This window comes from Myotis yumanensis, unplaced genomic scaffold (genome assembly GCF_028538775.1).
Source record: "Myotis yumanensis isolate MYYU_CA2020_CCGP unplaced genomic scaffold, mMyoYum1.0.hap1 SCAF_2, whole genome shotgun sequence".
NCBI lineage: Eukaryota > Metazoa > Chordata > Mammalia > Chiroptera > Vespertilionidae > Myotis > Myotis yumanensis.
This window is the reverse complement of record NW_027223753.1, coordinates 17593835-17615997: the sequence shown is the minus strand read 5'-3', so window position 1 is coordinate 17615997 and position 22163 is coordinate 17593835. Positions and strand designations below refer to the sequence as shown.

Sequence of the window (22163 nt, the reverse complement as noted above, 5' to 3'; positions counted from 1 at the left end):
GAGTCCGAGGGCCCAGGACCAATGAGGAGACCGAGGGCCCAGGACCAACGGGGAGACCGAGGGCCCAGGACCAATGAGGAGACCAAGGGCCCAGGACCAATGAGGAGACCGAGGGCCCAGGACCAACGGGGAGTCCGAGGGACCAGGACCAATGAGGAGACCAAGGGCCCAGGACCAATGAGGCGCGTCGTCCTGGCGGCTCATTTTACTCCCATTAGCCGTGGGGGGACTTTCACAAACAGCAAGGGAGTTGCTTTCAACACTGTTTACATATTGACAGGGTAATGCACATAATAAGACACAGCATGAGCCTTTTTAATACTATAAAACGTGAAACTTGGAAGGAATGAGCTTGTGGTAGGGTCTTTGGGCTTCTTTCCTGATCCGGCTGCCCCATCCCCGTTCACTCTGCGATCGCCGGGAAAATGAAAAAGTCCGGTCCTCAGTGGGTGACGCTGGCCCCAATGCACCCAGAGGAAGGCACGCCCAGCGATCCAGCGGACGGCACCCCGGGTCACCACGCGAGCAACACGCTCAGGCCTAGCTGCGCCGCCAGCAGGAGCGGGAGCCCGAGCCCGGGCCCGGGAGCAGCGGCGGGGCCGCGCAGGCAGGTGGTGTACGAGTCCAAGGCCACTTCGCGCAGCGCGCACACGTGCTCGGCGCGGCAGATCTCGTCGCAGGCCCGCGTGTCGAGGCTGACCGAGTTGTAGACATAGTAGCGCTGCAGCGCGCCCTGGTCGCTGGCGATGCGGCCCAGCACATCGTGCATGGAGCGGGCGCTCGCATCGGGCACCGTGAAGGCCTTGGTCAGCTGGTACTCGAGCTCCCAGCGCGCTGTTCCCTGCGCGTTCGCCTGGCTCAGGTTCATGAAGTAAGTCATCATGTCCTGAAGAGGGGGCAGGAGGCTGGCTATGGACACCTGTCTGCTTCTACCCCCAGTCCTGCACCTTGCCTTTGGCCCCACCCTCCATAATGACTGCTATTAGTTAATGAGCATTTACTACTTACCAGATGTGTGTGTGTGTGTGTGTGACATCCGCTAATTGAATCTGATGAAGTAACTGCGCTTATCATCCCCATTTCACTGATGAAGAAACTGAGTCCTAAAGAGGTTAATTTCTTTGCCCAGGGCCCTACAGGTGTTCAGTGGCCAAGGCAGGAGTGGAACCAGGTGGTTGACCCCCTGGCTTATGCATTTTCTGTCCCAGCAAGCTTCCGGGTACACAGAAGATGCTCAGTAAATATTTATAGAATAAATGGATAAAAAGCAACTTAAAAGAAGTAGGACAGAGTGCCTGGCTGAGATGGGCTATAGAATTGTGGTTGATTGGAGGCTTGGGATACACCCAAGACCCCTAGGACTCAGGTGCATCTTCAGGACTAGAATCTGGAAGGGTTTATCTGTCCAACACTTTCCACTTAAATCTGTGGATCTGCTTCAGGTCACTAGAGGTGGGGTTAGAGGAGCTGCCATGTATGCGTGGTACTTCCTGCCTCCCATTTACAGAGGAAGCAAGGGAGGCCCACAGAGGTCAAAAAGCTCCTGAGTGGCGGAGCCAAGATTCAAACCCCCGTGTGTCTGACTCCCTCCCTGAGAAGGATGTAAGGCAGTGGTTCTCAACCTTCCTAATGCCGCGACCCTTTAATACAGTTCCTCATGTTGTGGTGACCCCCAATTTCATTGTTACAAATTGAACATAACTAAAGCATAGTGATTAATCACAAAAACAATATGTAATTATATATGTGTTTTCCGATGGTCTTAGGCGACCCCTGTGAAAGAGTCGTTCGACCCCCAAAGGGGTCGCGACCCACAGGTTGAGAACCGCTGATAAGGCATGTTGGTGCCCAGGCTAGAACTGCGACCTCTCACATTGCATCGTGGCGAAACAAACGGCCCATCGTTGGTGGGGCCAGGTGCAGGGAGGAGGAGGGAGTCCCAGCCTGTGATTCCTCTTGCTGAATAAAGCCCTCTGAGTGCCCATGTGGACAGAGATCACACTCTTCAAAATCCTCAGCCCTCTTCTCCACCTTCATTTACTCCGGAATCAAGGACCGAGGTTATCTTATCCAGTCCGTGTTTTAGATGGCATTTCTCAACTCCCAGATTAAATCTCAGTACCCACCTCTTCCTGGGACTCCAGCTGCCTCCTCCCTCGGCATTTTCACTTGCATGCCACTTAGACATCCTGACGCTAACAGGTCCAAAACCAATTTTCTGATCTTCCCTCTCAATCTTGCTCCTCCTGCAGTGATCCCATTGCAGTCAACAGCAACTTCCTCCCTCCAGGTTTTCAGACCAAAGCCTTGGAGTCCTCCTGGATTCCTCTTTCCTCACACCCCTCGTCCAATCCACCAGCAAATCCTGTCTGCTCTGCTGTCACAATACACCCAGGATCTGGCACATCTCACCACCCCCTGCTACCACCCTGGCCCACAGCACCATCACCTCTCGTGGTTGGTGCAGTCACCTCCTGTCTCATCCTCCTGCTTCTGCCCTTGACCTCTACAGCCTGTTCTCTGCACAGCAGATATGGTGGTTTTGTAAATTTTGTAAGTCAGCATATTTAATTCTTCTGCCCCAAACCTTCCAAATCCAGAGCCCTACTCATGGCCTGCGTGATCTAACCTTGTCCCTCCCACTCTCTCCTTGTGCCTCCCACTGTGGCCACACTGGCCTCCTTGCTCTTCTAACACACCAGCCACACTCCCACCCCAGGGCAAAAGACTGGCTCTTCCTCCACCAGATGCTCACATGGCTCGCTCCCTCAGTTTACTCGGGATTGAAATGTCATCCTGTCAGTGACACTTTCCTGCCACACCTGTAACGGCACACACACACCCTATGACCATCGTCACCACCTGCCTCTTCGCTCTTTTCTTTTCTCCTTAGCACGTATCTCATGTCGTACTTGACTTGACTTAGTTGTTTACTCCTGTAAGGATGTCAGCTCCAGGAAAGCAGTGACTTTGTTGTGTTCACTTGGGTATCTCCTGTGCTTAGCACCGGCCTGGCACATAGCAGATCATTAATAGTTTGTTGAATAAATTAAGGAATAATGTTTCTTTGTCATTTCAATCATCACAAGCACATCCCAGGAGGTGACGGGCTGCTTGATGAGTTGGGAACCTGCATTAGCTGCAGTGTAATCGGTGTAGAGAAGACAGACCTGTGGGCAGTGGGCCTGAGGGCATACTTGAATACCAGGCTGAGGAGATCCATCTTATCTTGGGGACACTGGGGAGCCATTGAAGGTTATTGAGCAGGAGAGAGACAAGTGCTTTAAAAAGATTAATCTCTTCTGTAGTAGGTAGCAGGTGAGCTACCACAGGGCAGTGCTGGAGGCAGAGAAATGAGGTAGGAGGCCCGTGGCAATGATCCGGGGGGAAGGGAGATTTGGGGAAGAAGAAAAGACCTGATTTGGTGGCAGGATTTGGAGCTAGCACCAGGGGTCTGATCCTGAATCCTAGCAGGAGGGAAGTAACTTGACCTTCCTGAGATTCAGTGGTCATTAGAGTGTGGATCAGCTGGGAAAGAATTAGGGAGTGTGGTGATGTGTCTAGGGCCCTGCCTCCCTCCCTCCTTCCCACCTCCTCCAGCCCCAGCAGACCCAGGGCTCCTGACCTGCAGGCTCAGCGTGGCTCGGTCGTATTCGAACACTCGGATGCCTGGGTTGTTGGCCCCATTGACCACTCCAGGTAATGTGGTTTGCCATGGGGTGACTCCAGGTGTAAGGAACATGACACTGATGGGGACACCTTTTAGGAGAAAGACAATGGGACTGTGAGAGGCTGGTGAGAGGCGGGAGGTAGGCTGGCAGGCGCCCTCCAGGTTGAGTACCTGCATTATCATAGAACATCCGAAAGCTGTCCATGTGGTTGTGCCCGAAGAACTGCCCTGCGATGACTCGATGATGCTTCTGGACCACCTTCAGGTACTTCTCATTGAATCCCTCCCGGAACCACATTTTGTTCCCTTTCTTCTCAAAGAACCCCGGGGGCACGTGGCCAATGATGTACACCTATGAGGAAGGAGTGCCAGATGGGGCTCAGAGATGCCCTCCCCAGCCCTTCATTTCCACCTCTCAAAACCTGCCCATCTCCCCAAAAGGCAAGCAGACAGGTTCAAGTGCACCCCCTCTGCTTCCCCTCTTCTGGGCAGATTCCAGTATTCTCTGTACCCTGTAATGTACACATGCTTCCCACCTCTGCTTTGCCCATGCTGTGCCTGCCACCTGGAGTGCCCTTTTTAATTTCACTTCTGTAATCCTACTCAGACATCAAAACCCAGTTCAAAGGACACCTCCTCCTGAACCCTTCCCGATCCTCGCAGGCTGGTCTCCTCTTGGAGAGCTGGGCGCTGTAACTGAGCCTGCCCTGCATGACTGCGTAGCACATGCTAAGTGTTCATGTGTGATCACATCTTCCATTCCTTGAATCACTCAGCTAACAATACCTGGACCCTTGGCCACCACTGCAAGAAGTAGAATGGGGGTGAGAGAGAGGGCAATTGGGAGCATGAACTTTGGAGTCTACCAGCGGTGTGTCGCCGCTCTAAGCTTCAGTGTTGTTGTTTTTGTTTTGTTTTATAATTTAAATTCTCTCTTGTTTAAAGTATTACATGAGTCTCCTTTTCCCTCCATTGACCTCTCCCCAGCCACTCCCACCCCCCAGCACATGCCCTCACCCCCCTACTGTCTGTGTCCGTTGGTTATGCTCATATGCAGGTATACAAGTCCTTTGGTTGATCTCTTACCCCCTCAGCCCCCATGAGCTTCAGTTTTTTCATCGGGAATAGCACCTAACTGGTGGAGCTTTGAGACTTAAATGAGATAATGCACAGTGAGTGCTCAGAAGCACCAGCCATGAAATCCTGCTGGGAGGTGCTGCTGTTCCATGCAGGGACTCAAGCAAATGAGACACAGGACCAGTCCTCGGGGAGCTGCCAGCCCAGAAGACTAGCTGGACACACCTCAAGGGCAGTGCCAGGGCTGACCAGCAGACCCTGAGCGATGGATGAACAGATTACTCTGACACATGTTTCTGTAAAAGAGAAGGCTAAGGGACTGTTTAGCTTTAGCAACTAAAATAGCCCTGATTGCCTGCTTCTTTAGCTTTTTATTGTAACGACAGCTTGAACTAAAATTAACCTCTAGATACAATCAGTAGGGTAAGTATCCTTGAGAAAGTATATGCTTCTACAAGGTCGGTTCTTTAAAGACTAAACATAGAGATTCTAGCAAAACACCCCAGGGGATAGGACTTGTTTGGAAAAGTCAAGGTAGGGGCTGCCACCTTCGGCAAGGTCCCCCCAGAGGCCCCCGACCTTTCAGAGAATCCTCCTTACAGGCATTCCAACCAAGTCCCGTGCTTCCCCACAGGGCAGGGCAGCCCCTTGAAGTCTAGCCCACAATGTGGTCTGCAGCCGTGGAGTGTGGCAGAAGTGAAAAGAGCACTGGACTTGGAGTCAGGGGTTCTGGTCTTGGCCCCACCACTTACTGTGTGACTTGGGATCATCACCACCCCTCGGGAGCCTCACATCTGCAATGGGCATTGGGGTCCCAGCCTCACAGGCTGTTCTGAGGATGGACAAACCCCCCTCCTGGTGCCAGGCTGATAAAGACCCTCTGTCAGGGGTGGGGAACGTCTGGCCCGAGGGCCATATAGGCCCGTGAAATCATTTGGTCTGGCTCTTCCAAGGCATTGGGGCTGAGTTAATTAAATGTTTAACCAAATATAACAGGCTAATTTTTAAGTTGATAATTTTGTACGGCCCGCAAATGATGTTATAAGTATCCGAATGGCCCTTGGCAGAAAAAGGTTCCCCACTCCAACCTGTGATGTAGGCATCTGCAAAGAGCGGATGAATTTGTGCAGAGGTGGGAGACTCATCCAGGAAGTGATTCCAGAGTGAGAGAGGGAGGGGGAGGAGGTAGGAGTCCTTACCTTTTCCCCAGCTCTGGACGCGTTGCTCAGCACATCTTCCAGCCACTGGAACTGCTGGGCAGGGTCAGCCATGCTGGCCGTCTGCTCATTGCTGGTGTAGTACAGATTGGTGTTGAGGACCACAACGCGCCCAGTCGTCCCCGGCAACTTCTCAGAATAGAACGCACCTAGGACAACACAGCCAGGGAGAATATGAAGGGGTCCTCTGCCTCTGACTAAACACACCTCTGCCCCCCTTTACCCTCCCACTTCCTCCCTCCCTTAATACTCCCTTCCCATCTTTCCCATAAGATGGGCATCATGGGTTAAGACAGCCGTGGGCAAACTACGGCCCGTTTGAAATGAATAAAACTAAAAAAAAAAAAAAAAAAAAAGACCGTGCTCTTTTATGTAATGATGTTTACTTTGAATTTATATTAGTTCACACAAACACTCCATCCATGCTTTTGTTCCGGCCCTCCGGTCCAGTTTAAGAACCCATTGTGGCCCTCAAGTCAACAAGTTTGCCCACCCCTGGGTTAAGACCTAAGGCTCTGGAGTCAGGTTACCTCGGTTCAAATCCTGCTTCTATCACTTATTAGCTGTGCAACTTGGGAAAGTTACTTAACTTCTCTGTCTCAGTTTCCTCATCGTATCATGGTGATAACAATGAGGTGTGTTTGCCCCTCCAGATGCATCATCAACCCTTCTCTACTCGGCTCTTTGCCCTAGGAGCTGACCTACGTGAACTAAGCCAATGAGCTTCTGTGCCACAGGCTTCTGGTTGGTCTGACCCATGGGGAGCCCCAGCAGCAGGGAACTGAGGAACAGGAAGAGGAATGGGGTTACCTTGGGCAGGCTGTCTTTGGGTCAGTTGTCCTCAACCAGGTGATCTTTGTCCCCCAGGGAGCATTTGGCAATGTCTAGAGACATTTTTTGGTATTGCAACTGGGGGTGTTACTGGCACCGAGGGGTAGAGGCCAGAGATGCTGCTAAACAGCCTATAGTTCACAGCACAGCTCCCCCTACAGAGTCATTCTGCCCCAAATGTCAATAGTGACAAGGTTGAGAAACCCTCCTTGAACTGAATTGAAGGTCACTGCTTTTTCCTAGTGTATCTGCAAGGAGTGTAGTAACGCACTGAGGGTAGTGCTTGGCACACAATAAACTCTCAATAAATATTCACTGCTCATCCTCATTAGTGCCGTGGGGTTAAGAGTATGGGTTCTGCTATCACATCTGCCTCCTCTATGGGGGTGACGTTGGCCGAGTGATTTGGTATCTTTAAACCTCAGTCTCCTTATCTATAAAATAGGGATAAAATCAGTACCAGTCTCGTGGGGATGTGGTAAAGATGAATTAGATTAGACCTTGGTGTACAATGAGTGTGTATAGTAGCAAATGGAATTAGTACCTTCTTTGAAGCGAGCAATGGATTCATTATTGAGCCAGGGTCTCCATAGTTCTGCTATCTGATTGTAGATACTGTTGCTCCCTGCTGGGAGCTGGCTTTTGGGGTGAAAGTCATGATTTCCCAAAGCAGCGTATACTTTAGTATCTGCGAAGGGAAGGAAAAATATAAAAATATATATGGGAAAGCACTTTCAGTTAATCATTTTCAGTTGGCCATTGGCCATCAGAGCTAATGGAGAAGAGCAATGAGAAAAAACCCACAGAGGAGGAAAATACAGAGATAAACGGAAAACTTCATTTAACAGAATCTTGCTGAACTTCGCCGAGACCTGGGAAGGAGGAGCAGTGAGTTCTCTGATCCAGGACCCTAACCCCATTCCCAGCAGAAAGTTTTCTGGTCAGAGAGGAAGCATCAACTGAGAAGGAGAAAGCTAGCCCGGCCAGTGTGGCTCAGTGGTTGAGCATTGAACTCTGGACCAGGAGTTCACAGTTCAACTCCCGGTCAAGGCACATGCCCAAGCTGCAGGCTCGATCCCCAGTGTGAGGCGTGCAGATAGCAGCCGATTGTTGATTCTCTCTCATCATTGATGTTTTTATCTCTCCTTCTCCCTTCCTCTCTGAAAGCTATAAAAATAAATATTTTTCTAAAAAGGACACTTAGTATTTAGCGTTCCTTGTTCTTGTCAATTCTGGGGCCATCTTACTGTTAGGGAAACGGTCTGGTTCACTCCGGGAGGCCTTAGGAGTTTCACTCATGAAACAAAAGTCTTTACATAGCACCTCGTTTGTACCGACACATAGACCTGGTACCAGGCACCCAGTCCCAGTCCCAGAGGCTTTGCATTGCAGCAGGTTGACAGGTATTGGGCAACGAGAGGTGTGTGGCTATTACGAAAAAGGAAGAGCCTCTTGCTGTGGAAGTTTGTAACAGGAGTGGTGGAGTCAGGGGAAGGCCTCCTAGAGGAAGTGGCCTGTGAATGAGCCTAGGAGGGGATGGGAGGGGAGGGGAGGCTGTCAGCCTCATCCCTACTTTTATTTTACCACTGTGTCTGGCAGGTAGTAATTGTTCAACAAATATTTGATGACAAATAAAGACTCCTCTGAGTTCAGGGTAGGGCATTTTCCTTATATGAGCTTGGCTCACCCCAGGGAGCCTCCCATTCTCAGTTGGGGAAATGCCTCTAACAAACCCTTTGTCCTGTATAGCCTGCCAGGTCTTGAGAGCTCTGCAAAAAGGAGGAGGCTGTCGAATTCTCACCAGGAATTGTTCACAAAGCAGGAAGCCATCATTGTAACTGCCCGGAAAAACCTCACCTCTCTGAAGTAAATGCTGGCAGCCATTAAAGATCCATTTAAGAAAAACACGAATTCCTGGAATCTCAAGGGCAGAAGAGAAGGGAGAGGATCCCTCCCTCTTTTTGCTGCTTCTATGGGTCAGACTTTTTGGAAGCTCCTTACAGGCTCCATGAGGTCATGACCTGACGTCTTGTTCCTCCGCCAAGTCCCCTACCCCTAAACTTGTGTCACCCATAGTAGATGCTCAGTACATGTTTGTTGATTGACTAAATGAGTGAATGGGTTGGCTTCTTTAATCCTCACAGCAATCCTCTGGGCCGGTACCAGTGTTTATTTTTCCCAGGGAGAAATAGGTCTTGATGAGATTACCCAGCTAGGGCGTGGCAGGGCCTGGAAGGGGCTGGGTCAGCAAGCCTTCTACATCTGTGTTCACCACTCTACATAAAATGATGCATCTTACAGTCGATGGCATCTTGGATATTCGGAAATTCAGCAAATGTGCAAGTGTATGAAAAACTGGAAAACCTTCTAGCCCAGCCAGCGTGGCTCAGTAGTTGAACATCGACCTACGAACCAGGAGCTCACGGTTCAATTCCTGGTCAGAGCACATGCCAGGTTGCGGGCTGGATCCCCAGTGTGGGGTGTGTAGGAAGCAGCTAATCAATGATTGTCCCATCATTTCCATGAATAAGTTCTGTGTGTATCCGTAGGCCAATTAGCTCTCATGTTCCCTGTAGGGCTGTTGGAAGTGCCTGGCACAGAACTTTCCCACAGCCATTATTGTCAGTGGATGAAGGCCGCTACTGTCCCATGGCTTTACCCCTCGCTGCTTCTGTCCCTTGGCACCGTGGGGTTCAGGGAACGCTGTGGAGGACTACTGGCAGGCTCTCACCCGGAAAGACCTCTCTGATGAGGTTGGTCAGGCGTTCCACGATTTTCAGCACAGCTGCTTCTCCCAGCCTCTCGTTGGGCACGTGAGGGGTGTCGTCCCTGCAAAACACCGCCAAGCCAGTTTGGTGTAGACAGCTCAGGATGGTGAATGAGAAAAGGGGTACGGGGGGTGAGGGACTCTGCTGTGAGAAAAGAGGCCGTGGAACTGAGAGGTATGGCCAGGCTGAAGTTGGGAGTCACATAGGACAGAGTTCAAAGCCAATGGCTCGGCCATTGACCTGCTGTGGATCCTTGGCTGGTTATTTAAACTCTCCGAGCCCCCATCAGCTCATCTGTAAAATAGGAATAATAATGGCACCTACCTTCTCCTGTTTCTGCATTTGGATCTTTAGGGCTTGCAGTCCCTAAACCCCAGTGGGAGTGGCTGCAGTATTCATCCCCCAACTTAAAATGGGGGAGTTCTCCACATGCCCAGGCAAGCCGTGGCCTTGTCCCAGCCACAGTGAGAGCTGCACTCTGCTGAGGCTGGTACACGGAGGGCGAGGGCACAGGCTTTGGAATCAGCCACGCCCAGGGTCCCTTTGAGCTTCAGATGAGGACTAAGGGGGATGGGGCAGGCAGGTGCCAGGCGGCAGGCGGCAGAAACCCAGTGGAAGGTAGCTGTTATGTCGGCTCTCACCCTGTCCAGAAGATGAAGTCTGGCTCCGGCTCGATCTCCTTCATGGCGTGGATGGAGGAGTTGATGAGGACCCAGGGAGAATCACAGAGGTAGTCGCCCCAGGGGCCCGAGTTGTACACCGGCCGGGAGCCAGCTGAGGGGCAGACCTGGAGGGGGTCTGTGGACACCTTGTAGTCAGGGTCCAGGTGCAGGTCAGAGATGTGCCAGAACTTCCCTGCAGGGGAGAGGGGACCCTCCTCAGTGCCAGGCCCTCCTGAGCCCTCCCGAGCCCGCCTGGGCCCTCCTCAGCCCTCCTGGGCCCTCCCGAGCCCTCCTGGGCCCTCCCGAGCCCTCCTGGACCCTCCTGAGCCCTCCCTGGCCCGCCTGAGCCCTCCCGAGCCCTCCTGGGGAGGCAGTGGGGGAGCCAGGAGCTGGAGGAGGGGAGGTGGTGCAGGTGAAAGGGTCCAGAGAAAATGGCCCAGGGGCCCAGGCCGATGTGGCTCAGTTGGTTGAGTGTCAGCCCATGCACCAGAAGGGTCACTGATTTGATTCCTGGTCAGGGCACATACCCAGGTTGCAGGTTTGATCCCCGCTGGGAGCATGTATGGGAGGCAACTGATCAATGTTTCTTTCTCACATCCGTGTTTCTCTCTCTAAAATAAATATTACAAAAAGAAAGAAAGAGCCTGGCCGGCGTGGCCTGGTGATTGAACATAGACCCAAGAACCAGGAGGTCATGGTTTGGTTCCCAGTCGGGGCACATGTCCGGGTTGTGGGCTTGATCTCCAGTGTGGGGTGTGCAGGAGGCAGCTGATCAATGATTCTCTCTCATCATTGACGTTTCTATCTCCCTCTCCCTTCCTTTCTGAAATCAATGAAAATATATATTTTTGAAAGAAAGAAAGGAAAGAGAGAGAGATAGAGAGAGAAAGGAAGGGAGGGAGAGAAGGAGGGAGGGAGACTGGGCCACAGGATTTGTGAAAGAGAAAGAAAGAGAGAGAAACTGGGCCACAGGATTTGCCCAGGGAGGCACTGAGTGGAGCAGGGCACAGGCTTGTCTGACCCTGACCTGTGACCTTTGACAAGGCCCTCTCCATCTCCCCACCTCGGCATCCCCAGCATCAACATGAGGGATTGGGCTGAGGCATGACCCTCAAGAAACCTTTGGGAGTTCTAAGGAAAGTGCTTATCTTAAAGCAAAGGTGGGGCAGGAGCAGGGTTAAGCAAGCATACTAGGTGTGATCTTGGGCAAGTTTCACTTCTCCGAGCCCATAATTACTAATAGAGCCAGATTTTATCATGCTCCAGGGAAATACAAAAATCAGACCTGGCACTGGCTGGTGTTGCTCAATGGTTAGAGCGTTGGCCTGAGCACCAAAGTATCTCAGGTTTGATTCCCGGTCAAGAGCACATACCTGGGTTGCAGGTTCGATCCCTGGCCCCAGGCCCCATTTGGGGGTGTGTGGGAGGCAACCAATCGATCTCTCCCCCCTCCCCTTTCACTCCCTCCCTTCCATTCTCTAAAAAAAAAAAATCTGACCTAGGAGAAGGCTTACCAAATGTGTTGTAAGATCTTGCTAATTAATACCATCAAAAACCTGGGGAGTAGATGTGGACATAATGTTAGACCAGAAAAGAAGGAATGTGATTTCTGATTGGGCTGAATTCCTCCTGTGGGTGTGCTCGGTGGTTCGCAGGGCGGCAGGTCAGGCCGCTGGGAGGTGTCCTGTTTGCTGAAGTGGTTGAATGAAATCTGGTCGCAGCTCCAAACCAAGGGAGGCTGAAGTGCCAATAATCTCTTGGTGCAATAGAGAGAAGGGAATCCAAAGAAACAGGCTACACAGAGTGCGTTCGTTTTCTGTACCCAGTACCAAGCCTGATATAGTTTCAATGGTGTTTATTGAACAGGGTTGGCCGCTGCCCCAAATCCTGTTTCTGGCTAAAACAAGGGTGAGGCCTGGGATTTCCTCACCCTTCCCCATTGCTGCCACTTCCGCCTCCATTTCCTGTGTCGATCAGAGCCAACAGTCAACAACTGCCCAACCCTCAGGAAACTGGGCCTCGGTGTCCGGTTTCTGCTGCTTTCAGGGTTGGAGAGCCAGGCACCACCCAAGCCAAGGGGCAGGCTGGAGGGTGAAGTCTGGCCCCTGATCGCCACTTCTTGACTTTTCCTCCCTGGTCAGTCCTAGCTTGTACCCACCTTTCTGGATCTAAATCTGGTCTCAGGAAAGAAGCAGAAACTTGTTCACCCTAAGGTATAAATGACTGTCCAAACAATTCCTTATCCCTCCCCTGGGCAAGAAATCATTTTAAAAGCAACATGAGCCCTGGTGGGTGTGGCTAAGTGGTTAGAGCATCAGCCCACAGACTGAAGGGTTGCAGGTTCGATTCCAGTCAAGGGCATGTATCTTAGTTGCAGGCTCAATCCCTGGCCGGAATCAGGATGCGGGAGACAACCAATCTATGTGCCTCTTTCGCATGAACCTCTCTCTCTCTCTCTCTCTCTCTCTCTCTCTCACTCTCTCCTTTCCCCCCTTCCACTCTCTAAAAATCAATTTTAAAAATATATCCTCAGGTGAGGATTAACAACAACAAAGACAGCATATACAAGCACCTAGCACAAGCATGGCCCAGCATGGCCCATCATAACTGCTCAATAAACAAATGTTAGCTCTTCTTGGACATTGTCCTTAGTGCCTGACTGTTTTGCCCAGGCTCTCAGCTGCTCCTGAGTAGGGTCTGAGGCAGTGGATGACCAGAGGACTGACCAGGACTGAGCTAGCTCCACAGGGACAAGCGAGGAGCAGAGCCCTGCGCCAGTCCTTCCCCTTGGCCTCAATTCCTGCAGCTGCAGAAAGGGTGCTGGATCATCGCTAAGGTTTCATGCAAAGGGCTCCAGAGAAGGGCAGCGAGAATCCACAGGAAAACTACAGGTCCCGCCCTCCCACTGACTCCCCTCTAACTGCATGGAAACGTAGCCCTCTAACGGGCATCTCAGACTGGACGTATCCCCAGTCAAACTGCCGTCTCCTCCTCCCTCATATCAGGGAATGACACCTCTGTCCTTCCAGTTGGAGCCCCCTCCTCTCTCACACCCGCTATCTGTCAGCAAGTCTTGTTCAGAAACAGACCACCTCCCACCACCTCCGACCCTACACCCCAGGCTGAGCCAGGGCGCCCTCCCCACTCCCTCGATGATGGCAGTCGCCTCCCCCTGGTTTGGCTGCTTCTCCTTTCCTTGGGTGACCACCGTTCCGAGTTGCCCAGGACTGCAGGAGTGTCCAAGGCGCCAAACGTTAAGTGGCAAAATTAGGAAAGTCCCAGGCAGACAGACACGAGTTGGTTCCCCTGCCTTCCTGTCCTTACAGCCTCTCCTCAGAACAGCCCGAGGCTCCTTCTAAACGTCTACATGTCGGATCACATCACAGCTCTGCCTGGAACCCGCTAATGGCGTTCCATTTCACTCCGACGCCTTCAGTCGTCTGCAAGTTTATACATGAGCTGGTGCCAAGCCTCACCCCACCCCCGTGCTTCCCTGCCCTCATCTCTACCACCCTCCGTGTCCACTCTGCTCCCGCCACGCTGGCTTCCTCGCTCATCCTCACACACATCACCTGCATGTTCAGCTCAGGGCCTATGCCAGGGGTCCTCAAACTTTTTAAACAGGGGGCCAGTTCACTGTCCCTCAGACCGTTGGAGGGCCAGACTATAGTTTAAAAAAAAAACTATGAACAAATTCCTATGCACACTGCACATATCTTATTTTGAAGTAAAAAAACAAAACGGGAACAAATACAATATTTGTATTTGCATGTGGCCTGCGGGCTGTAGTTTGAGGATCCCTGGCCTATGCACTGTCCTTCCTCTTACTGGAATGTTCTTCTCCAGCTGTCCACGTGGCTCTTTCTCTCACTGCCTCAGGTCCCTGCTCAAATGCCACTTTATTCGACGGCTCTGCTCTGGCCACCCCACAGGAACCCCCTGCATTCTGCTTGGTTATTTCCCATCACACTTGTCATCTCCGGGAATACTGTGCATGTACACATGTCTTTTGGGTTGTTTCTTTCCAGGTGAAGGGATGCTTCGGGAGACCTGGGGGCTTTGCTTGTTTTCCTTTCTTTTCCGGTTCCTGGAATAGCTCATGGTACATGGCAGACCCTCAACCAATATTTGTTCAGTGAGTTCACCATCTCCTGCCACCTTCTTCCTCTACCAGCGGGCCGGGTCTTATGTCTCCACTTGACCTCTTAGCAAGGTCGGTGTCCCTCCCCTGGCCAGCTGTCGCCTCCACGTATAACGTTCAGGCTCAGACGGCACCCCCACCACCACCCCCGAAAATAACTCTCTCAGGGCCTCCCTGCCCAGCTCCCTGCCTTGCTATTTTTAGCAGCACCTCCAGCTTCCTGTGAGCTGTGAGCGGCTTGCAGCAACTCCGATCCTGATGAGACAGGCCGGTAAGCCATGACAAGTGAGAAAGGAAAACAGACAGTATACTGCCATCTAGAAAATCTACATGCCAAGCAGTTTGCAGCCATCAGTAAATCCTATCTTCCCCAAACCAAGGACACTTAAGAATAAACGATTGGCACTTCCCTCCCCATCCGAAGGGCAACTAGCTTAAATCACCCTACCCGGGAGACATAACAGAAATCCGCTTAGTGCCACTTGCCAACCACACCTAAGGACAGACGAAGTTAAGAGAATAAACCGCATTCGGGTGCAGCAGCATAAGACCAGCCTTTAAAACCCCTCAGAACGAAGGTCCTGCACCAGCTTTCCCTCCCAGGAGCACACCCGAGCCTCTCCCCTTCCCCCCTCCACAAGCCTGCACCTCCTAGAGGGCAGGGGACCCCGCGAGGCTTGCGGCCAGGGCAGCGGCAGTTCGTCCCAGACAAACCTCCTGAACCTGTGCCCAAGGCCCCCTTTTCTCTGACTTCTTAGCCAAAGCAGCCCAGCCTAGGCTCGTTCCCCCCGCCCTTCCTTGTTTCCTTGTCCCCGGCTTTAATAAATAGCCTCTAAAATTCACCTGGGCTCCGGTTGTGAAATTTTTCCTGCAGGAAGTCAGAAATCCACACACTCGGGGCCAGTCCCCTTTCCGGGAAACACTGAGTTCATGATACAAAACGAAGACATCAGAGGCATTGGCAGAGCCTACCTGGAGCAGCCCTGGCGACTCCCCAGTGGGCCAGGAAAAGCAGCAGCTTGAGCAGGCTCATCCCTGGGGCTTGCATCACAGGGTACGTGGGATTTTCCAGGAGCTGTGGTTCGAGCCACAGGCTTCCTAAGTAGGTAATGGTGGCTGCTGGCCTGAGCAGAGCTTCCTGTCCTGTTACCTGGTGTTTCCAGTCATCGAAGGCTCCTCTGGCTTTTCCTCCTTTGCCCAGCAGGGTGTGAACTGGGTGCACCGGAGATGCTACGCCAGCCAGACCTTTGGACTCTGAAATAGAAAGCAGCACCCGTCCCACGGTTACAGGCTAGTAAGAAGCTAGGAAAATTCCAGGACAAGTGGAATAGGGGAACAAAGACAGACGGGTAAATAGCAGTTTGCAGCCACCTATTAAATCCTTTTTTCCCTAAACCAAGGACACTTTGGTGTCTTTGCACTTCTCCCCAGCCAGAGGGTAAATAGCTTAAATCACCCTACTCAGGGGGACAGACAGCAGAAATCCAGTTAGTGCCATTTGCCAACCACACCCAAGGAGAGACAAATTAAGAGAATAAACCTCATTTTGGGACATCAGCATAAAGCTGATAAATAGTCTATTGGTCCTCCCCCAAGACCTAAATGCCCATGAAGTATGGTAGCAACCATCTCAGGTAGAAACTATAGTTTAACTTTAACGCTGCTGTTTGGCTCCTGTACTTATTTGCTTTGTTTAACAATAGAAAAGTTATTTTGATTTTCTGAATTATATAAATCATCCCATTCGATTAAATACCCTATTGATTGTAATGTGAAATCCCATTTGTACTGGTCTTAGAAAGCACATTTTCCTTTACCTGGGAAGGACAGCACAGTTATTCCAAGGTCAGAGGGCTCCAGTTAACGTGTCCCTGTTGACTCAGTGTTCCGGAGACCCCAAAACTGTAATTTAGATCAAACCAGGTTCCTCATTCCAGACCCGAGGGCTCTAGATAATGTGTTTCTGTCAATTCAGTGACCCAGAGACCCAAAACTGTAATTTAAATAACATGCTGCTTCTGCTTCTGTAAACTGCTTTTTTGCAAACCAGGTTCCTCATTCCAAACCTTGAGATGTAATCAATACCTTTGTGATCTTTGCCTATATAAGTCTGGTTTTGCCACCATCTTATCACTATGAGATTTGGGGAATGGCCCCTCATAGTCCCGGATTGCAATAAATGTGACTCTTTAATTCAACTTCTTGAGGCGTCCTTCTGTGATTCTTGGGGTACATTACAACACCCAGCCTTTAATGCCCATGCCACTCCTTCCCTTCCCCTTCCCCCACAGGCACGTATCTCCTAAACTCCAAGGACCCCATGAGACTTGCAACCAGGGGAGCAATGGGCAGCGGCAGCTCCTCCTGGGCTAATCCCCTAAACCCACATAGCCTCCCTCTCCATGCCTGAAATCCCTGCTTCCCCATGGAACCTTTGTCCTACCTTATATAAGCAGCTGGCTTATGGAGGGCTGCAGAGCAGATTTTTGTGGATGACCTGCTGCTCTCCCACCCTGCCGGCAGTTTGGAGTAAACGCTCATGTATGATTCAACCCTGTCTTTGCGGAATTGGCTCAAGTAGTGACAGGCAGCCCGGACTCATTGGTTGTTTGGTTTCACGCCCCCCTGGGAATTGAATCATGATCTTCTGATTCATAGGTCCACGCCCAACCACTGAGCCACACTAACTGGGATCTACGTACTTCCTTGTTTCACTTCCTAAATGTATTTTTGCTGCGGTCAATACATTCATGCTTGCTTTTCTACACTTCGTCTCTTGATTGAAATCTTTCCTTCAAGAAGACAAGAACCGAGGCCTCATTGTCTCATCGGTAACACCGCCCGTTCCTCGGAGCATGTCAGTCCAGCCAGCAACTGGTTTCTTGAGGGCACTCACCTAACCCCAGTCACTGGGAAGCAAATGTCATAAGCTCTTGGAGGGCAAACAAACCTGTAGAACATGGCTGGTCTTTGCCATCAAAGGAGCGTCACTGTTAGTTGGGGATAAAGCTGCTCATTCACAAATGAATCAAGACTATGAGTCATCCATTCATTCACGCTGGGAACCATGTCCCAGGGAGACGGAGGGGACCCAAGGCAGTCCTGCCCTCAAGATGGGGAGGTAACCCACTGGACGGCATGCATTTCAGCATATTCAGTGGCTTGACAAGCCAAGAGGAGGAATCTGACTCAGACTGAGAAGGTGACAGGGGTTTAATCTCTTATTATTGAAAGTGTCTGGGAGCGGGGTGCGGGGTGGGTGAAAAAGGTGAAGGGGTTAAGAAGTACAAATTGGTTGTTACAGAAGAACAGTTGTGTTCAGGGCCCTGAGCCACCCCAGGGAGGAGGAGGGCATCAAAATAACCACCAGGACTGAATTTTGTGCCATTTTAGCTGTTGATTTAACAAAAGCAAGGCAGTGTGACATTTCTTGCACCAGAGCCTATGGCCTGATTCATACCTGCTGGACAGTATCTGGGGCACATTGAGGTTTGCTTGGAAGGTAAGCCAGGGGACTGGTGGGGAAGGAGGACAGGCTGAAAGTCTAGGGCAGGCTCAGGTGCTCCTTGTAAACCCATTGAGGGGTGCTAGAGTCCCACTCAGCTTTTGGCTGACTGCAAAGACTTCTTTTAAATACCTCAGTTTTTTGGTCAGTGTCCCCAGAAAGCCCCCCATTGTTGTGGCAGAATGCACAGGGAATTCCGGATCCAAAGCCTGAACTGAACTCGTGGGGAAGCTCTGACCTATATATCTCCTCCTGTGGCGGGCCCCTGAGGTCCCCACAGCTTTGCCCAAGTCAGCTGTGACGGGGCCCTGGGGTTAGGCCCTGCAGCTCCGCCCAAGTCAGTGTGGGGAAGTAAGACTACAGTTTTAACCAGATACTGAACTAGGTTGCAAACCCCCCTACCCCCATTTTCCTTTTCACCATCACCACCACCACTACTAACCCACAAGGTATTTCTGTGAGAATAGAAACAGGCACCCCTTGCCCTTGTCCAGCTGGTGTGGTTCAATGGATTGAGAGTCCTCCCATGCACCAAGAGATAATGGGTTTGATTCTGAGCCGGGACACAAGCCCGAGTTGTAGGCTCAGTTCCCAGTGGGGGGCATGCAGGAGGCAGCTGATCAATGTTTCTCTCTCATCCATGTTTCTATTGCTTTCTCCCTCTCCCTTCCTCTCTATCTAAAAATCAATAAAAATATATTTTCAAAGAAAGAAAGAAAGAAAAAGGCACTCCTTTAGGCCTGTGTGTGGATTAGAAAAACATGCCTCCATCCCAGACAGACACAGCCAGAGCTCAGAGTGGAGCAGGAGGGTTTCAGCCCTGACTCAGCCCTCTGCCAGGATTTTGCTGCCTAAATAACAGTGGCTTCTTCCTGGGTCCAGCCTGACCAGCTGAACCCGTTTGTGCTGGGTTTACTGAAAAAGGTAAGAGAGGCAGAGAAATCTGAATGGTTGGAGCTTTGCCTCTTTAAGTACAAACCAGTCCCTCCTCTTCAAATTGCCCACGGTACTTGTTTGACTCTTGGCAATTGTAATCTACAGAAATCTCCATCACTCTTAGGGAAGAGCATCTACACTAATAAAAGAGAAACATGCAAATTGGTGTCACTCCGCTACCCTTCCCATTGGCTAATCAGTGCAATATGCAAATTAACTGCCAGCCAAGATGGCGGCCGGCAGCCAGGCAGCTTGAAGTGAACATGAGGCTTGCTTGCTTCAGTGACGGAGGACTCCAACGTTCCCCACCTGCCGCTGCCGGCCTCTCAGCTTGCAGTTTGAAACATTGTTACAAATATAGAAGCTAAACAAAACCCCAGAAACCTGCTTTCAGCTAGCCGGGCTTCAGCCAGCAGGACCGCAACATTGTTTCAATTATAGAACCCAAACAAACCAGATACCTGCTTTCAGCAGCCGAGGCCTAAGAGCTGGAGCCAAGCCTCAGAGCTAAAGCTGGCCCAGAATAATAAAAAAAAAAATAAAGAAAAGAAAAAAAGGAGCGGTTGTGAGCTTCAGTCACCCGCCAGCCTGAAAACAGCCCTCAGCCCCTCACCCAGACTGGCCAGGCACCCCAGTGGGGACCCCCACCCTGAAGGGGGTGTGACCAGCTGCAAACAGCCATCATCCCCTCATCCAGGCTGGCCAGGCACCCCAGTGGGGACCCCCACCCTGATCCAGGACACCCTTTAGGGCAAACCAGCCGGCCCCCACCCATGCGCCAGGCCTCTATCCTATATAGTAAAAGGGTAATATGCCTCCCAGCACCGGGATCAGCGGAGCCAACGAGGCCTCCCGGCACCGGGATCAGCGTGACAGGGGGCAGCGCCCAAATCCCCTGATCACCCTGCGGCTCTGTGTGTGACAGGGTGCGGGGCCCCAACCCCCTGATCCGCCCTGCTCTGTGTGTGACAGGGGGCGGTGCCCCAACTCCCCTATCGGCCCTACTCTGTGAGTGACAGGGAGGAGCTCCTCAACCCCCTGATGGGCCCTGCTCTGTGCATGACAGGGGGGAGCTCCCCAACCGCCTGATCGACCCTGCTCTGTGCATGACACGGTATGGAGCCCCAACCCCCCTGATGGGCCCTGCTCTGTGAGTGACAGGGGGCAGCGCCCCAACCCCCTGATTGGCCCTGCTCTGTGTGTGACAGGGGGTGGTGCCACAACCTCCCCATCGACCCTGCCTTGAGTGTGACAGGGTGCGGTGCCCCAACCCCCCAATCGGCCCTACCCTGAGTGTGACTGAGGGTGGCATCGCAACCTCCCAATCCGCCCTGCTCTGTGCATGACAGGGGGCGGTGCCCCATCTCCCCAATCGGCCCTGCTCTGAGCCCGACCAGGGGCTGCACCTAGGGATTGGGCCTGCCCTCTGCCACCCCGGAGCAGGCCTAAGCCAGCAGGTTGTTATCTCCCGAGGGGTCCCAGACTTCGAGAGGGCACAGGCCGGGCTGAGGGACAACCCCCCCCCCCCACCGAGTGCACAAATTTTTGTGCCCCAGGCCTCTAGCCTACACTAATAAAAGAGAAACATGCAAATTAACCATCCCTCTGCGATGCCCACAAGCCACGCCCACCAGCCAATCAGGAGTGATATGCAAATTAACCCAACAAAGATGGCAGAGTCGGGAGTCGGGATACTTGCCTCGCAGCCACGGCTACCATGCAAGCATCCTGGCTCTGGCCACTCCAGGCCTGTTGCCGACGCAGAAGTCAGGGGAGACAGAGAAGTCCGGCTCCAGCGCGTGAGGCTGGCTTTGGCCCAGGAGATAAAGAAGCCACCTACCCCGTGATCCCAGGTCGCAGCCAGCTGGAGAAGCCACCCACACTGCATCCCAGGGGAGACAGAGAACCCGGGTCCAGCGCCTGAGGCTGGCTGCAGCCTGGGAGACGAAGAAGCCGCCTGCCCCATGATCCCAGGCCACAGCCAGCTGGAGAAGCTGCCCACACTGCATCCCAGGGGACACGGAGAAGCTGCCCACTGCCCACCTGTGGTCCAGGTGCCAGCGCCTGTGTCCCGGGAAATAGTTCCCTCTTCTCCTACTGCAGTCATTACTCCAATATTCCCCTTCTGAATTTCTCTCCTGTGCCACAACCCAACTCCACTTTTCATCGGAAGGATACGGAACAGAGCAGTGTTAAAAGCTTACATTTTTAAGCCGGTAAGGTTGGTACTTAAACATATGAATGGAAAACTAGAGTCCTTAAGGTAACAAAGGCTACAAAGGGAGGGGACAGGAACAGGGCATGGCATATTATATCCAGCAATCCATATGGGGACTGAAAACTTTGCAATGATGACAATTAGTGAAGATATGAATCAACTAACATAGTTGACAGGAACAATTCTTCCATCTTTGAAAATATCTACATCAAGTCTGTTTAAATAGATTTTCATCTGCATAATCTAACACATTCTGACAAAACCACCACCACCAATGTGGTCAGTGTTGTGCTGATAAATGTTTAACAACTGGCTCTCAATCAAAGAAAACAAAACTCTGATTTATACTGTTGGCCAATTTCTGTGGCACAAATTCTCCATCCATGGCTGATTTCAGCTGCTAATGTGATGCCACTAAATGCAGAGCTGAGGAGAAACATGCAGTAATACACTATTATATTCTACCAGAAAGACCCAAAAGATATAAATAATGTCAAGAGTCAGAACAGTTAAGTGTAGTAAATAATTGAGGAGTGATGAATTTAGAGTATGTATTACCATTGGTTTTCATGTAATTTATTCACTTTTAAGATTATATGATTTAATTTTTAATAATGAACATGTTTAACAACCAGCTTACAAAATTCCTGAAAATTTGTGAGCCAGTAAGAGCAGGCTCTAGCACAATACTGAGTGGAGTGTAATGGTTAAATGCCAAGGCTCATGGATTTGAAATGAGACAGCCATTTTCAGGTTTTACTGGTCAAGTTACCTGATCTCTCTATACCTCAGTGTTCTCATCTGTGTCATTATAGTACCTACTGTATAGAGTTGTTGCAAAGATAAAATGAAATCTGTGTATGACACAGCACAGTACCTGAAACAATAATTCACTCAATTTGTTATAAACTGTTACTGCCTCAAAACGTTGTTTACAAAATTACTCATGCTGAAAGAATGACATTTTATTGATGAGAAAAATGCCTTATTTTGCGATCTACATGGAGACAGTAAATTTTGCTTCCTAGGCAGTAGATGGTAATCTACTACTAGAAACTGCAAGGGGAAAATGACCTCAATCAACATGACTGAGGCGATGTATTATTAGCTGGATCATAAAGCAGAGAGGATGCCATGC

The 22163-nt window shown here is 51.2% G+C and overlaps 1 protein-coding gene across 3 annotated transcripts; it reads right to left on the bottom strand.

The window, feature by feature from the left end:
• Positions 1 to 294: 294 nt before the first annotated feature.
• On the bottom strand, positions 295 to 16892 carry SMPDL3B (sphingomyelin phosphodiesterase acid like 3B). Of its 3 annotated transcripts, XM_070404499.1 has the most exons (10): positions 16810 to 16873; positions 16184 to 16268; positions 15339 to 15620; positions 10205 to 10418; positions 9527 to 9624; positions 7340 to 7483; positions 5947 to 6113; positions 3842 to 4022; positions 3626 to 3759; positions 295 to 886 (listed from the first exon to the last, which is right to left on the bottom strand). In XM_070404499.1, the coding sequence occupies exons 3-10, from the start codon at positions 15412 to 15414 to the stop codon at positions 515 to 517; spliced, it is 1386 nt and encodes a 461-aa protein (XP_070260600.1). In that variant the 5' UTR covers positions 15415 to 15620; positions 16184 to 16268; positions 16810 to 16873; the 3' UTR covers positions 295 to 514. The 3 variants fall into 3 exon arrangements, with proteins under 3 accessions (XP_070260600.1, XP_070260601.1, XP_070260602.1); XM_070404500.1 differs by lacking the exon at positions 16184 to 16268 and having other exon boundaries at positions 16810 to 16892; XM_070404501.1 differs by lacking the exons at positions 15339 to 15620; positions 16184 to 16268; positions 16810 to 16873 and adding an exon at positions 15210 to 15292.
• Positions 16893 to 22163: the final 5271 nt, after the last annotated feature.

Excerpts from the sequence above, each read along its gene's own strand:
- SMPDL3B (XM_070404500.1), bottom strand. The coding sequence starts at position 15,414 with ATGCAAGCCCCAGGGATGAGCCTGCTCAAGCTGCTGCTTTTCCTGGCC. Across the intron at positions 6,114-7,339 it reads CATTGCTCGCTTCAAAGAAG|GTGCGTTCTATTCTGAGAAG; the intron begins GTACTAATTCCA and ends GTGTTGTCCTAG. Across the intron at positions 887-3,625 it reads GAGCCACGCTGAGCCTGCAG|GACATGATGACTTACTTCAT; the intron begins GTCAGGAGCCCT and ends CCCCCTCTTCAG.